General features: G+C 44.0%; 1 protein-coding gene across 1 annotated transcript in view; it reads right to left on the bottom strand.

Moving 5' to 3' along the window:
* The window catches only part of LOC148542031 (ATP-dependent translocase ABCB1-like), a 190,343-nt gene that overhangs the window by 86,845 nt on the left and 88,459 nt on the right, over positions 1 to 15,039 (bottom strand). The window contains exons 8-10 of the mRNA XM_088473936.1: positions 13,344 to 13,515; positions 10,293 to 10,417; positions 6,633 to 6,810 (exon numbers count right to left, since the gene is read on the bottom strand). Coding sequence (XP_088330062.1) covers positions 6,633 to 6,810; positions 10,293 to 10,417; positions 13,344 to 13,515 — 475 coding nt within the window. The remainder of the gene's footprint in view (positions 1 to 6,632; positions 6,811 to 10,292; positions 10,418 to 13,343; positions 13,516 to 15,039) is intronic.

Raw genomic sequence — 15,039 nt, 5'->3', positions numbered from 1 at the left:
TTTATTGTGTGAGCAAAACATGGGACATGCTGGAATTTGCCCAGATGTAATGCCCGCACAATATTGGTGGCGTTGTCAGATATCACAAATCCCCAGGAGAGTCTAAGTGGGGTAAGCCACTGGGCGATGATTTCCCTCAGTTTCTCTAAGAGGTTGTCGGCGGTGTGCCTCTTACTGAAACCGGTGATACACAGCGTAGCCTGCCTTGTAACGAGCTGGCATTTCTGAGATGCTGCTACTGGTGACGCTGCTGCTGTTGCTGCGTAAGGTGATACATCTACCCAGTGGGCTGTCACAGTCATATAGTCCTTAGTCTGCCCTGTTCCACTTGTCCACATGTCCGTGGTTAAGTGGACATTGTGTACAACGGCATTTTTCAGGACACTGAGGACACTTTTTCTGACGTTTCTGTACAGTCTCGGTATCGCCTGCCTAGTGAAGTGGAATCTAGACGGGATTTGGAACCGGGGACACACTACCTCCATCAATTGTCTAAATCCCACTGCACTAATGGCGGATACCGGACGCACGTCTAACACCAACATAGCAGTCAAGGCCTCAGTTATACGTTTTGCTTCAGGATGACTGCTGTCGTACTTCATCCTCCTCGCTAAGGACTGTTGGAGGGTCAATTGTTTAGTAAAAGTAGTGGTGTTCTTACTTCCTCTCTGGGATGATGAACGACTCCCAGCAGCAGCAACAGCAGCAGCGGCAGCAGTAGGCGTAGCAATGCAGGATCCTCCAGAGGAATCCCGGATAGGAGAGTCAGTCATGCCAGTGACATGGCCTGCAGGACTACTTCCGATCCTGACTAAGGAGGAAATTGACGAGGAGGGAGTTGACGGTGTGGTTTGCAGGCGCTTGGATACAACAGGACAACGGGATTTAGGTGTCCCTGGACTGCTTACGGTCTTAGCCAAAGTTTCTGAACTTGACAGTAACTTTTTATGAACGCGATGCAGGTGCCGTATAAGGGAGGATGTTCCTAGGTGGTTGACGTCCCTACCCCTACTTATTTCACCTTTACATATGGTACATATGGCAAGACAGTTGTTGTCCGGATTTGGATAGAAATATTGCCAGACCAAAGAGGTGGAATGTTTGGTCTTCTGCCCAGGCATGACCGTGATGGGCTTTTTCATCCCACGGACAACAACTGTCTCCCCCGGAGCCTGATTTAAACAAACCACATCACCATCAGAATCCTCCTCGCCAACTTCCTCCTCAGCGCCAGCTACACCAGTATCCTCATCCTGTTGTACTTCAACAGTGACATCTTCAATTTGCATATCAGCAAGTGGACTGTGGGTGCTCCTTTCAGCACTTGCAGGGGGCGTGCAAATGGTGGAAAGAGCCACCTCTTCCCGTCCAGTGCTGGGAAGGTCAGGCATCGCAACCACCACCACACTTGGACTCTCCTTGGGGATTTGTGATATCTTCTTAGAAAGCACAGTTCTTCGCTGTGCTTTTGCCAGCTTAACTCTTTTGATTTTTTTAGTGGGAGGAGGGCTTCCATCGTCATGTGAAGCTGAACCACTAGTCATGAACATACTAGGGATCGACCTTAGCCGTTCCTTGCCACTCCGTGTCGTAAATGGCATATTGGCAAGTTTACGTTTCTCTTCAGCTGATTTAAATGTCTTTTTCAAGGTCATTTTCCTGAACTTTGCCATTTGGGATTGTATGTGCCCTCTACTATGACATTGGGCATCGGCCTTGGCAGACGACGTTGATGGCATGTTATCGTCTATGTCATGACTAGTGGCAGCAGCTTCAGCACTAGGAGGAAGTGGTTCTTGATCTTTCTCTATTTTATTTTTATCGGAGAAAGTTTGGTCCTCCATTTATGTTATATCGATTTGATATATACGTGCGGCTAAACACAGAAAATAATTTTTTTTTTGGTTTGGACTGGAGTGTACTTTGTGGGTTACAGCACCCTTTAACGGTCAAGCCAGCCGGCCCTTTACTTATGACACAGGCGCACGCTTGGCACTACTTTGTTGATGCACGTGCGGCTACTGCGCACACAATTCACAAACACAGAAAATAATTTTTTTTTGGTTTGGACTGGAGTGTACTTTCGGGGGTTACAGCACCCTTTAACGGTCAAGCCAGCCGGCCCTTTACTTATGACACAGGCGCACGCTTGGCACTACTTTGTTGATGCACGTGCGGCTACTGCGCACACAATTCACAAACACAGAAAATAATTTTTTTTTGGTTTGGACTGGAGTGTACTTTCGGGGGTTACAGCACCCTTAACGGTCAAGCCAGCCGGCCCTTTACTTATGACACAGGCGCACGCTTGGCACTACTTTGTTGATGCACGTGCGGCTACTGCGCACACAATTCACAAACACAGAAAATAATTTTTTTTTGGTTTGGACTGGAGTGTACTTTCGGGGGTTACAGCACCCTTTAACGGTCAAGCCAGCCGGCCCTTTACTTATGACACAGGCGCACGCTTGGCACTACTTTGTTGATGCACGTGCGGCTACTGCGCACACAATTCACAAACACAGAAAATAATTTTTTTTTGGTTTGGACTGGAGTGTACTTTCGGGGGTTACAGCACCCTTTAACGGTCAAGCCAGCCGGCCCTTTACTTATGACACAGGCGCACGCTTGGCACTACTTTGTTGATGCACGTGCGGCTACTGCGCACACAATTCACAAACACAGAAAATAATTTTTTTTTGGTTTGGACTGGAGTGTACTTTCGGGGGTTACAGCACCCTTAACGGTCAAGCCAGCCGGCCCTTTACTTATGACACAGGCGCACGCTTGGCACTACTTTGTTGATGCACGTGCGGCTACTGCGCACACAATTCACAAACACAGAAAATAATTTTTTTTTGGTTTGGACTGGAGTGTACTTTCGGGGGTTACAGCACCCTTTAACGGTCAAGCCAGCCGGCCCTTTACTTATGACACAGGCGCACGCTTGGCACTACTTTGTTGATGCACGTGCGGCTACTGCGCACACAATTCACAAACACAGAAAATAATTTTTTTTTTGTTTGGACTGGAGTGTACTTTCAGGGGTTACAGCACCCTTTAACGGTCAAGCCAGCCGGCCCTTTACTTATGACACAGGCGCACGCTTGGCACTACTTTGTTGATGCACGTGCGGCTACTGCGCACACAATTCACAAACACAGAAAATAATTTTTTTTGGGTTTGGACTGGAGTGTACTTTCGGGGGTTACAGCACCCTTAACGGTCAAGCCAGCCGGCCCTTTACTTATGACACAGGCGCACGCTTGGCACTACTTTGTTGATGCACGTGCGGCTACTGCGCACACAATTCACAAACACAGAAAATAATTTTTTTTTGGTTTGGACTGGAGTGTACTTTCGGGGGTTACAGCACCCTTTAACGGTCAAGCCAGCCGGCCCTTTACTTATGACACAGGCGCACGCTTGGCACTACTTTGTTGGTGCACGTGCGGCTACTGCGCACACAATTCACAAACACAGAAAATAATTTTTTTGTGGTTTGGACTGGAGTGTACTTTCGGGGGTTACAGCACCCTTTAACGGTCAAGCCAGCCGGCCCTTTACTTATGACACAGGCGCACGCTTGGCACTACTTTGTTGATGCACGTGCGGCTACTGCGCACACAATTCACAAACACAGAAAATATTTTTTTTTTGGTTTGGACTGGAGTGTACTTTCGGGGGTTACAGCACCCTTAACGGTCAAGCCAGCCGGCCCTTTACTTATGACACAGGCGCACGCTTGGCACTACTTTGTTGATGCACGTGCGGCTACTGCGCACACAATTCACAAACACAGAAAATAATTTTTTTTTGGTTTGGACTGGAGTGTACTTTCGGGGGTTACAGCACCCTTTAACGGTCAAGCCAGCCGGCCCTTTACTTATGACACAGGCGCACGCTTGGCACTACTTTGTTGATGCACGTGCGGCTACTGCGCACACAATTCACAAACACAGAAAATAATTTTTTTTTGGTTTGGACTGGAGTGTACTTTCGGGGGTTACAGCACCCTTTAACGGTCAAGCCAGCCGGCCCTTTACTTATGACACAGGCGCACGCTTGGCACTACTTTGTTGATGCACGTGCGGCTACTGCGCACACAATCCACAAACACAGAAAATAATTTTTTTTGGGTTTGGACTGGAGTGTACTTTCGGGGGTTACAGCACCCTTTAACGGTCAAGCCAGCCGGCCCTTTACTTATGACACAGGCGCACGCTTGGCACTACTTTGTTGATGCACGTGCGGCTACTGCGCACACAATTCACAAACACAGAAAATAATTTTTTTTTTGGTTTGGACTGGAGTGTACTTTGGGGGTTACAGCACCCTTTAACGGTCAAGCCAGCCGGCCCTTTACTTATGACACAGGCGCACGCTTGGCACTACTTTGTTGATGCACGTGCGGCTACTGCGCACACAATTCACAAACACAGAAAATATATTATTTTTTTAGCACTTGGGGGGAGCACCCCTGATGGACAGAGCACCCCCTGGACAACACTACAGCACTCCTTTAGGACTGGGACACTGCACAGGACTTTGGAGTGGACACAGCCCCTATGGAGAACTGACTGCACAACACAGTCCAGCCAGCCCCTATGGACTTTGAAGTAGTGGACACAGCCCCTATTAACAACAGCAGCACAGCACAACACAGCCAGCCCCTATGGACTTTGAAGTAGTGGACAACAGCAGCACTACACTACACTACACTACACAGCCCTAACTCCCACCCTCCCTCTTCACTGTCCACAGCCGAGTGAGAAAATGGCGCCGACGCGGGTACCTTATATAGGATCCAAAACCCGCGAGACTCGGAAGGCGGGATGATGACGTTTTGCCTCGATTTCAGATCCGAGTCAGGCGGGAAAAGTCGAGCCTGACTCGGATCGGACTCGGATCGGGGGGGCTCGGGGGGGTTCGGATTTCAGAAATCCGAACCCGCTCACCCCTAATATATATATATATTACACACACACAGATACATAATACATACATACATATCTGTCCCCAAAGCGCCAAAGCAACAGCAGGGCACACAGACACACAGTACAATATACTGGCATGCACCTAGACCACTCAATGATGTAGAATAAGTGGGCTAATAATGTTAATAATGCTCAACAAACCAGCTATTAATAGCATGCAGCAGCTAATTAAATAATCAGGCTTAAAAGCAAGATATGGAGGAGACAGAAGCCCAAATATCTCTCCCTGAGCTATGCTGAGGCGGGCAATGCATAAAATGGCCGCTTAGCGTCACAGAGGAGGTGGAGAGAGGGGAGGATTGAACCTGGGATGCAATGTCTGCAGTGATGAAGCGCTCCCAGGGCTAGGGAAGGGACTAATAGGTGTGGACCCCAGGGTATCGGCCAACACTGCTATTAAGCGGTGTTGCATTAAAGTAACAACCCTGGTAGTCTAGTGAGCAGTGTGGAGACAACCGGTGCCCTCACAACAAGCACCGGCAGTGGGCTCCTGCACCACAGTGACTGCCGCGGTGTGTGCGGCTTTCTGCTAGCAGGGAGCTTCTCTTACCTTTGTGAGCTGTCCGCCTCTCCCCAACGGTCCGACTGTGGCATGCGGCTACAGTGCGGTCCGCGGCCAAAGTCATTGACCAAGTCGCCAGTGCTGCGGCCCTGGTGCTGGGTTGGTAGAGCAGCGGTTAAGGCTTCCTGTAGGACGCCCTGCACCACTTGCTCAGAAAAGTAAGATCAGAGAAAAAAACTCTCTGCGCTCTGTTAAAATGCGGGGGGACATCTAACACATCCCTCCTAAAAAACAGTGCCCAGCTACTGCCTTTGGCACCAAACTAAAACTGAGGTCCCAGTAGTTGGGGGCGGGGTAAAGAGAAGAGGAGCCTGGGCTTGTGGGTGATTTCATTAACTATTTGGTGCCCAGACTCTCTTCTCCAGTCTATACCCCAGAGTTTTCCTTGTGTTCCCTAGTGGATGAAGAAAAAATGAAATATGTCTGGAATCATCAATAAAGATTAATGGTGCATACACACGGTACGATTAGTCAGTGAAAACGATATCACTGATTAATCGCCCTGCACCTTCCCGGTATGCTGGATGATTGATATGATTGATAACGATATCGTGCATTTTATTGTACCGTGAGTACACACCATAAGTCTCCCATATCCAAAATACTTGGGACAGGGGTATTTTGGATATCGGAATATTTAGTATTTTGGAATATTTGCATACCGTAATAAAATATCTTGGGAATGGGACCCAAATCTAAACTCAGAGTGTTAGCTTTTATGTTTTATATATACCTTATACATACAGTCTGAAGGTAATTTTATACAATATTTGTAATAATTTTGTGCATCAAAAAAAGTTTGTGTACATACATGAAATTCATTTAGGTTTCATATACACCTTGTACACACAGCATGAGGGTTATTTTACACTATATTTTCAATAATTTTGTGCCTTAAACAAAGTTTGTGTAAATCGAACCATCTTACAGCAAAGGTTTCACTATCTCAAGCATGCTAAAAATATTCCGTATTTCGGAATTTTCCGTATTTCGTGAATATTTGGATATGGGAGATTCAACCTGTTTAAGTCTGATTACTAATTGTTTAAAATTAAGTAAAAGGTTTAACTTACAATCAGAACTTTCCCAATGCTGTATGTTTCCTTCTCATCGATTGTTAGTTTGGTTCCATACCAGAAAGCCAATGCGTACGCTCCAAAGATGAGGAACTGGGAGAACCCCATTGACACATTTGTTGCTATCGACTTTTTTATACCCACTTGTTTTGCATCTCGCAAATTGCCAGTATACCTACCAGGGAAACAAATATACATCATTGTAGAATGTCTTAAAAAACACAAAGATTAAAAAATGAAAATGTGCAAATCAGACAAGTTACGTTATAAAAAAAAAATCAGTAAATGTTAGAAATGGTGCTCCAAATCATACAATACACTGAATTGGGGCTGGTGACTGTAATTGTTCATGCATGGAACGAAACGCGTGTATAGAGTTGTACGATTCCCTGTGGTTGGACGGCGCCTATTGATATGCTTGGTTTCATATTCATCAGTATCTGTGCGCACCTGTACCAGTCCTTTTCTAGGAGCAAAAAACGATTTGTCTGAAAAGAGACGTAATTATGTGTATGTGTAACTCTGCGTATCCCGTAATTCTGTCGCCACTGAACTTCATCTACATGAGAAGGACTCGTTAAAGCCCAGTTATGTCCGTTCAGGCACAAGTTGAGATGCATTTGTTTTGTGTACTACTCTGGATCGCCTGGTTCTGGAACATGCACAGAGTGAAAAGTAAGATGAGTTGTGTAAATGTGGATGCATTCATCCCTGCATATTTATTATTACTAGGTGCGCTCTGCTCCTGAAATTATCACTGCAATAAAAAATATTTTCCAGGGGAATGAACTAAAGGTAGAGTCGCAAGGACAGTATCTGTCGACACGGACTTTAGGTCGGCAAACAATATGTCAACATTCAAAATTGTCTACATGGGTAAAATGTCGACATGCAGTTTTTTGCTTATTTACAGTGTTAGGTTTAGGCTAAAATAAGAAAAAAAATCTTTATGTCAACTTTTTAAACATTGACATTATGAGCATTGTGACAATTTTTAATGTCGATATTCCTAATGGGTACTGACCTGGCGACTCTACCTTAGTACATTCTGGTGTCGACCTTCTGAATGTCAGCTTTTCATACCACACCCCGCCAGGACAGAGGCTCTGATAAGAGCATGTGGGGCAGATGTACTAAGCCTTGGAGAGTGATAATGAGGAGAGAGATAAAGTACCAACGAATCAGCTCCTAACTGCCATTTTTCAAACACAGCCTGTAAAGTGACAGTTAGGAGCTGACTGGCAGGTACTTTATCTCTCTCCACTTTATCACTCTCCAAGGATCAGTACATCTCCCCCTGTCGGTGATCAGCCAGAAGTAAAGTGATCACTTATGCAATCACTTTACTTTCTCGTTTGGACATGGCCGTGGTACTGCATGTGTGGACATGTGCAAGCAGACATTAGCTGAGTATCAACTTATGGAAAATGTTGCAGCAGGGCCGGCTCCAGGGGTAGCTGTGCCACCCGGGTGATGGTTGCCTCTGTAGTCGTGCGCATCCGAAAATGGGGACGTGGCCTAATTACCATAGTCCACACCCCCTAAATTATGTTATTTGGGGGCGTGCCCGCATGGCACATCTCCCAAGTAACGTCAGGCTGGGGGGAGCCCAGCATCACTTCAGACTGCGGGGTCCGGCATTGCCGCACAGCTGCAGCGGTCGGGGTACTTAACCTCCTGATTTGACCACCCGCGGGCCACTTCGGGCCACAGCAGAACAGCAGGATAATGTTGTCCCGCTGAAATCGGGATGTTAGGGAGGGGTGCCCCATCTATGGAGTGGCGCCCCTGTTCGACGAGACTTGTCGACCACACCAAGAGCCGGCCCTGTGTTACAGTAATTTAGCCCATTGTCTATAATAGCCAAGCTCTGGAAAGCTACTCTTTCTGGAGCTTAGTACATTTCATATTGTAATAACTACCATAGAAACTTATGGGGGCTGCTTTTGCGAATGGAAACGAATCTTATCAATATCTGCTGCAGTCCCTCTTTCTTACACTCTGGTGATACTTCCCGCAAATTAGTTTTAAGAAATATACAATGATATTAATACATTTTGTATGTGGTTTTGTGCAGAGCATATACCTGGTGACAAGCAGAGGTGGCATTATGAATTGAGGTGAAATAAAGTGTTGGGAGCAATATCAATTGGATGGCACTCATACTGTATAACAACAACACAAAATCCTCCCATACATTGGTAATCAGTATGCATATGTTGGATGCAAGAGACTTAAGCAGCTATCTGTCTGCAATGGCACATCCCTCTGATGAAGCTGAGGGTGGAACCATGGAGAAACTAGTAGGTGTGTTTTACTTTCTCCTGCATACAATGAGGATTGCATATATGGCACCTATTGACTCCTGATACGCTCAATCACTGCTCCCCAGCCCTACTACAGGATACAGCTACTCACAAGGATTCCGGGGGATACCTCTACAACTTTGCAAAGGATCATCTTGCTTATTTGGACTCCCCCTTATATGGGTAATATCCCATTCATTTACATGCTTGAGCTTTCTCTATACTGTGCAATACTAGTCCCAATCACACTTGACAACTCTCCCTCATTGTCAGGGAGACTCCCCAAATAAGTAGCAATCTCCCTGTCTTGCTGAAGAGACTTATTGCATCTTACCCACATTATGAAGCTGTTATATTAAAAACAAAACAAAGCTATATTCATTCAAATGGGATCATTAGTATCATTTTCCTGCATTGGTTATAAGGCACAATGATCCCTATTGCTACATGTATTGTCTACAAAAGTATTAGTGTGTTTTCATTAACAAGTAGATCTCACTAACAGCTTTGGGGCTCATTTACATTTGGATGTAACTGAATTTTATGGCGCGCCTCTCAGATGTAGCAGTATACGCCCACGTTAGCACCGCGCTCACAGATGCTGCTTTCACAATCTACCTGAAATGCTGTTTCAAAATATGCAAGTATGGTCTTACATCCAAACTCTGTAAAGTCAGTGGGCTCTTTTCTAATGACTATACTTAATATTTAAATGGACACACAAATGTTACATTCATTGTTTTACATTTTTGTATTTTAATAATCACAATTCTTAATAGATTACAACTGTTTATATAATGTTTATACCTTAGCCTGAACGTCTTATTTCCATTTAGTAGTTTATATATGTGTGACATAATACACTTTTTTCCATTAGCACTGGTTTTATTTTTGTTTTACCATTTCCTATACATTTATAAAGGTCCTCTTGATATCTATAGGAGGTTTTGACATCCCTCCTCACAGCTGCTGGCTAACAGTGTACCTGCTCCATCTTGAGGATTTTTGGGGGGTTTTGCTTTTTGGTATACATTTGTAATCATTACTGCAATATTAGCGTTGTGAAAAGTATGCAGGAAATTCATTGCCAACTGTGGGCACGACCATCGCGACCATCATCATGGCCACTCGCTGTAGCTGTGGGTGGTCACCCACAGTTATGCGAGCGGCCAGGAGGCCGTCCTAGAAAAAAAAGACCCGAACCTGATTCAGAGTGAGCGCTCTGTCAGAGCGACCGGGTCTGAATCAGACCCTGAGTGAGGTTTAGTAGTGCTTACAGGAGCATTTCATAATTAGCCACTCAGGCAGTGGAGAATTCTACAATAGAAAATGAATTAATAATATAGCATACTTGGTCAATGCCCTTTCCTGTCCGTTAAAAGCAACGACTGTCCGTATCGCTGTAATGACCTCCTCTGCCACTGCTCCGGCTTTTGCATAAGCAGATAATTCCTTCATTGTAAAGGTGGCAAGAAGCTGTGAAATTAAACACATAAATCATCAATTCCTCCATCTGTTTAGGTGACTATTCGTGAGAGTCATCATGAAGAAGATCAAAAAAAAAAATCTAAGAAAAGATTATGTTTTTATAAGATGCTCATTTAAAAAAATTGCACAAAGTTTTTATATCTCATTTGTAAGGGCAGCTAATCTCTCCAAAGAAAAATAAAAATAAAAAAGGGAGTGGAAGACATACTGCAGCGCCATCTGCTGGTCACCAAAGCTCTTTGTGTTTCATTTTTATATCCACGGCAAGATTAAGGTTTGTGGGGACCCCAAGGTAACTAATTGTGGGGCCCCTACCAATAGAATTGTCAATACGATATGCTGGCAATGCTATTAGAAAGTATAATGTAAAAATACTCCCAGCACCATTGTAGGGTCTCCAGTTCACATTTTGCCACACAGAAACCTCAGTTCACATATGTCACAGAGCCCCCCATGCTGGTAATATAGCTATGTGTGGGGGGCCCTGGGTAATAGCCAGAGGCATCACCGGGTCTGGTGACACCCAGTGCGCACTCCATAGCCCCTCTCGCAAGGCAGAGCATAGGTGTTCAAAAATGGGTTGTGGCCTAACAAAAGGAGGCGTGACCTATCGGAAAATCCTGATTGCATAACTCCGTGGGTGTGCCCAGCAACCCTGACGATGCTAGCCTGCCCCTGCAGAGCTGTGCCTGAGCGCTGCAGGATAATGTCACACTGCAGCACCCGGCTCCTTTCACTGAGGAGGAACCGGCATTTTGGGTGACACCCTGGTGCGGCCCACACCCCCATTGTGAAGCCACTGGCAACAGCCCTGGCTGCCTTGTGGTTAATCCAGCACTGTCTATATCCTATACAGACCTTTAGTGGTTATAAACATATGCTGCCACCAACATCTATGCACTAAAGGTGCAAGATTATCATCTGAATTGGTGTGCAATAGTCATACTGAATTCAGGATATTATTGGGTTTACTATACATATCCACAGTAGGTTACAGCTGTTTTGTTTGACTATCTGTACAACAATCAGTCCGCAGCCCACAGTCCCTAAATAGATTATCATTGTCATTACACATTGAAATACTTGGTTAGAATTGATTCACAAGAATGTGCATAATGCTCCTAGACAGACAGGGTTGTACTATATAATCACCAGTGTTGTTATGTTTTAAAAACATCCAAGAACCAACCCAGCCCACAATTCATAATTGCCACTGCTCTGTCTCCGTCATGTGCAGTGGGGCCGGGGAGTACTCCATACAGCTTCCTCTGCTACGACCAAGACATGGGGATGGACATCGATGGGTTAACCATCGATGGTACCACTGGTGTTTGACCTCAATGGTATAAAACCATCCACAGGGGTACCATTGATGTTTTCACCCACCGATGGTCATCCCTGCTCTATTACTCACCAGGCCAAAAAGTGGGGGCGGTACTTCACAGACCGCATTAGGGGTTGGAGCTAGGCCCCAAGTCCCGATGCCAAGTAGAAAGAGAAAAAAACCTTCTGGGAGCTCAGTACCATCGATGGAAGGGAACCATCATCTATCAATGATTAACCATTGATGGTTGTTAGCCATCGATGGGCGATAATTTTCCCTACCAGTACAGCATACAGAAGAGCCCGATGTCAGCAGCATTCTGGGGTTGAGAATGGAGACGATGAACGATGTCAGCGGCCGGGGCCTGAGATTTCCAATATGGGGATTTATGCAGAAAGTGCCGAGAGGGAGGGAAGGAGGGAGGTAGGAGAGAGTGAAAGAGCGAGGGAGAAATAGAGATCTGAGTATAAGGGAAATAAATCCCTACATGGATAACCACTATAGGTAGAGACTTGTGACCCAGTGAATGAAGGGTAACAAATACAAGAAACTAATAAAAGATGGAAGTTACTCGTTTTCGATATATTGCTGTTGGAGTCACTCAAAGCATATAAAATAAGATGCTACAAAACAATACATGTTAAAGAAAAAATTATCAGAATTAACGCAGGAATTAGGAATTAAAGACAATGACATGATGTGATGTTTGTCCTGCAGGACTAAGGAACAATTTCAACTCAGAATAGTTTAAGAAAGACATTTACTCATTTAAAATTACTGTTCAGTTAAACAGCTGCTCTCACCTGCTTGGTAAAGCACCTGTCTACTACCATAGTTTATGATAATAATTAGGCCATTATTGGTAGTATTGGTTTGCTTACATTTTATTTAACCTGCTGTGAAAGCAGTTAGCTATTTTCACATTTGATATTAAAGTTTTCTCTGGTTTCATTTATTGCTTTCTACATATATTCCTGCAACTTTTTCCTAACCCTGCTTTTTACTTTCTAGCCTCCGTCTGTCATTTTCAGTCTTGTCCGTAAGCAGGAAAATGTATTTGTTTTAGGGTCACTGGGATATGTCCCAAACAGTTTAATTAAAAGAGCACAACTTTATCAGAAGTAAATGAAACAATTCTATCTGATGATATAAATAAATGGCTAAAAGAAACAAGGAAGGAACCCCAAAACATAAGCAATGTATTTAATAAATGATGTACAAGCAGTTCAGTTAACATTAGAGATGAGCGGTTATTTTCGGATCTCAAAAATGGCATCATATTGGCTATCCTGCTCTCACGTGATTTGGATAGCCAATAAGATTAATCCAAACTTGCACTAATTTGGTGAAAAAAATGAGTCAATACCAAACTGCACATCTCTAGTTAAAATTGTCTGACAAACCCTTTAAGTGCAAACATATTAGAAAAATAAGGGTCTTCAAAATAAATAAATAAATACAAATAGTGTATGAGTCTGTTTTGTAGGAACGAAGTGGACACGTGATTATAGCTTGGATTTATAAACAGTGTTTCAATCATTTATTTTTAGGAGACTTTAAATAGACAAATATTGAAATAACCCAACTTACTTTGGTCCAGAGCGCTACAGATACACCCAGGAGAGGACTTACTGACAGGATGACCAGGGTCAGTTTCCAGCCATTCACAAATCCAACAATGACGCCAGATATAAAGGTGGAAAAGTACTGGGTGAATATGGAAATCTTGTCTCCAAGTCCTTCATGTATGGTGTTAATATCACTAGAAAACAAAAGAAGCATCTATAACCTTGTGCAACCTATTTTTGGGACAGAATCTGCATAACGTCAATTATTATGCCCACAGTTAACTATTCAAATGAAAATGAAAAATATTCAATCTGAAGCATGGCTTATAATAACATGTTACTTTGAATGCATTGTAAATACAACTAAAACACAAAACAAATATACTGCAGGTCCATAAATATTGGGACATTGAAAGAATTTTCATATTTTGGCCTCTATTCACCACCACAATGGCTTTGAAATGAAACAAACAAGATGTGCTTTAACTGCAGACTTTCAGATTTAATTTGAGGGTAATTACAACCAAATCAGGTGAACGGTGTAGGAATTACAACAGTTTCTATATGTCCTCCCACTTTTTAAGGGACCAAAAGTAATGGGACTATCAACTCAAAAGTTATTTTATGGACAGGTGTGGGCTATTCCTTCATTATTTCATTATCAATTAAGCAGGTAAAAGGTCTGGAGTTGATTCTAGGTGTGACATTTGCATTTGGAATCAGTTGCTGTCGACTCTCAATATGAGATCCAAAGAGCTGTCACTATCAGTGAAGCAAGCCATCATTAGGCTGAAAAATCAAAACAAACCCATCAGAGAGATAGCAAAAACATTAGGTGTGGCCAAATCAACTGTTTGGAACATTCTTAAAAAGAAAGAACGCACCGGAGAGCTCAGCAACACCAAAAGACCCGGAAGACCACGGAAAACAACTGTGGTGGATGACAGAAGAATTATTTCCCTGGTGAAGCAAAACCCCTTCACAACAGTTGGCCAAATCAAGAACACTCTCCAGGAGGTAGATGTATATGTGTCAAAGTCAACAACTAAGAGAAGACTTCACAAGAGTGAATATAGAGGGTTCACCACAAGATGTAAACCATTGGTGAGCCACAAAAACAGAAAGACCAGATTAGAATTTGCCAAACAACATCTAAAAAAGCCATTACACTTCTGGAACAACATCCTATGGACAGATGAGACAAAGATCAACTTGTACCAGAGTGATGGGAAGAGAAGAGTATGGAGAAGGAAAGGAACTGCTCATGATCCAAAACATACCACCTCATCAGTGAAGCATGGTGGTGGTAGTGTCATGGCGTGGGCATGTATGGCTGCCAATGGAACTGGTTCCCTTGTATTTATTGATGATGTGACTGCTGACAAAAGCAGCAGAATGAATTCTGAAGTGTTTCGGGCAATATTATATGCTCATATTCAGTCAAATGCTTCAGAACTCATTGGACGGCGCTTCACAGTGCAGATGGACAATGACCCGAAGCATACTGCAAAAGCAACCAAAGAGTTTTTTAAGGCTAAAAAGTGGAATGTTATGCAATGGCTAAGTCAATCCCCTGACCTGAATCCGACTGAGCATGCATTTCACTTGATGAAGACAAAACTGAAGGGAAAATACCCCAAGAACAAGCAGGAACTGAAGACATTTGCAGTAGAGGCCTGGCAGCGCATCACCAGGGATGAAACCCAGCGTCTGGTGAT

This window comes from Taudactylus pleione, unplaced genomic scaffold, assembly GCF_031769625.1.
Source record: "Taudactylus pleione unplaced genomic scaffold, aTauple2 ptg000016l, whole genome shotgun sequence".
Classification (NCBI taxonomy): domain Eukaryota; kingdom Metazoa; phylum Chordata; class Amphibia; order Anura; family Myobatrachidae; genus Taudactylus; species Taudactylus pleione.
The sequence above is the reverse complement of the archived record's forward strand: the minus strand, read 5'-3'. Positions and strand labels throughout refer to the sequence as shown.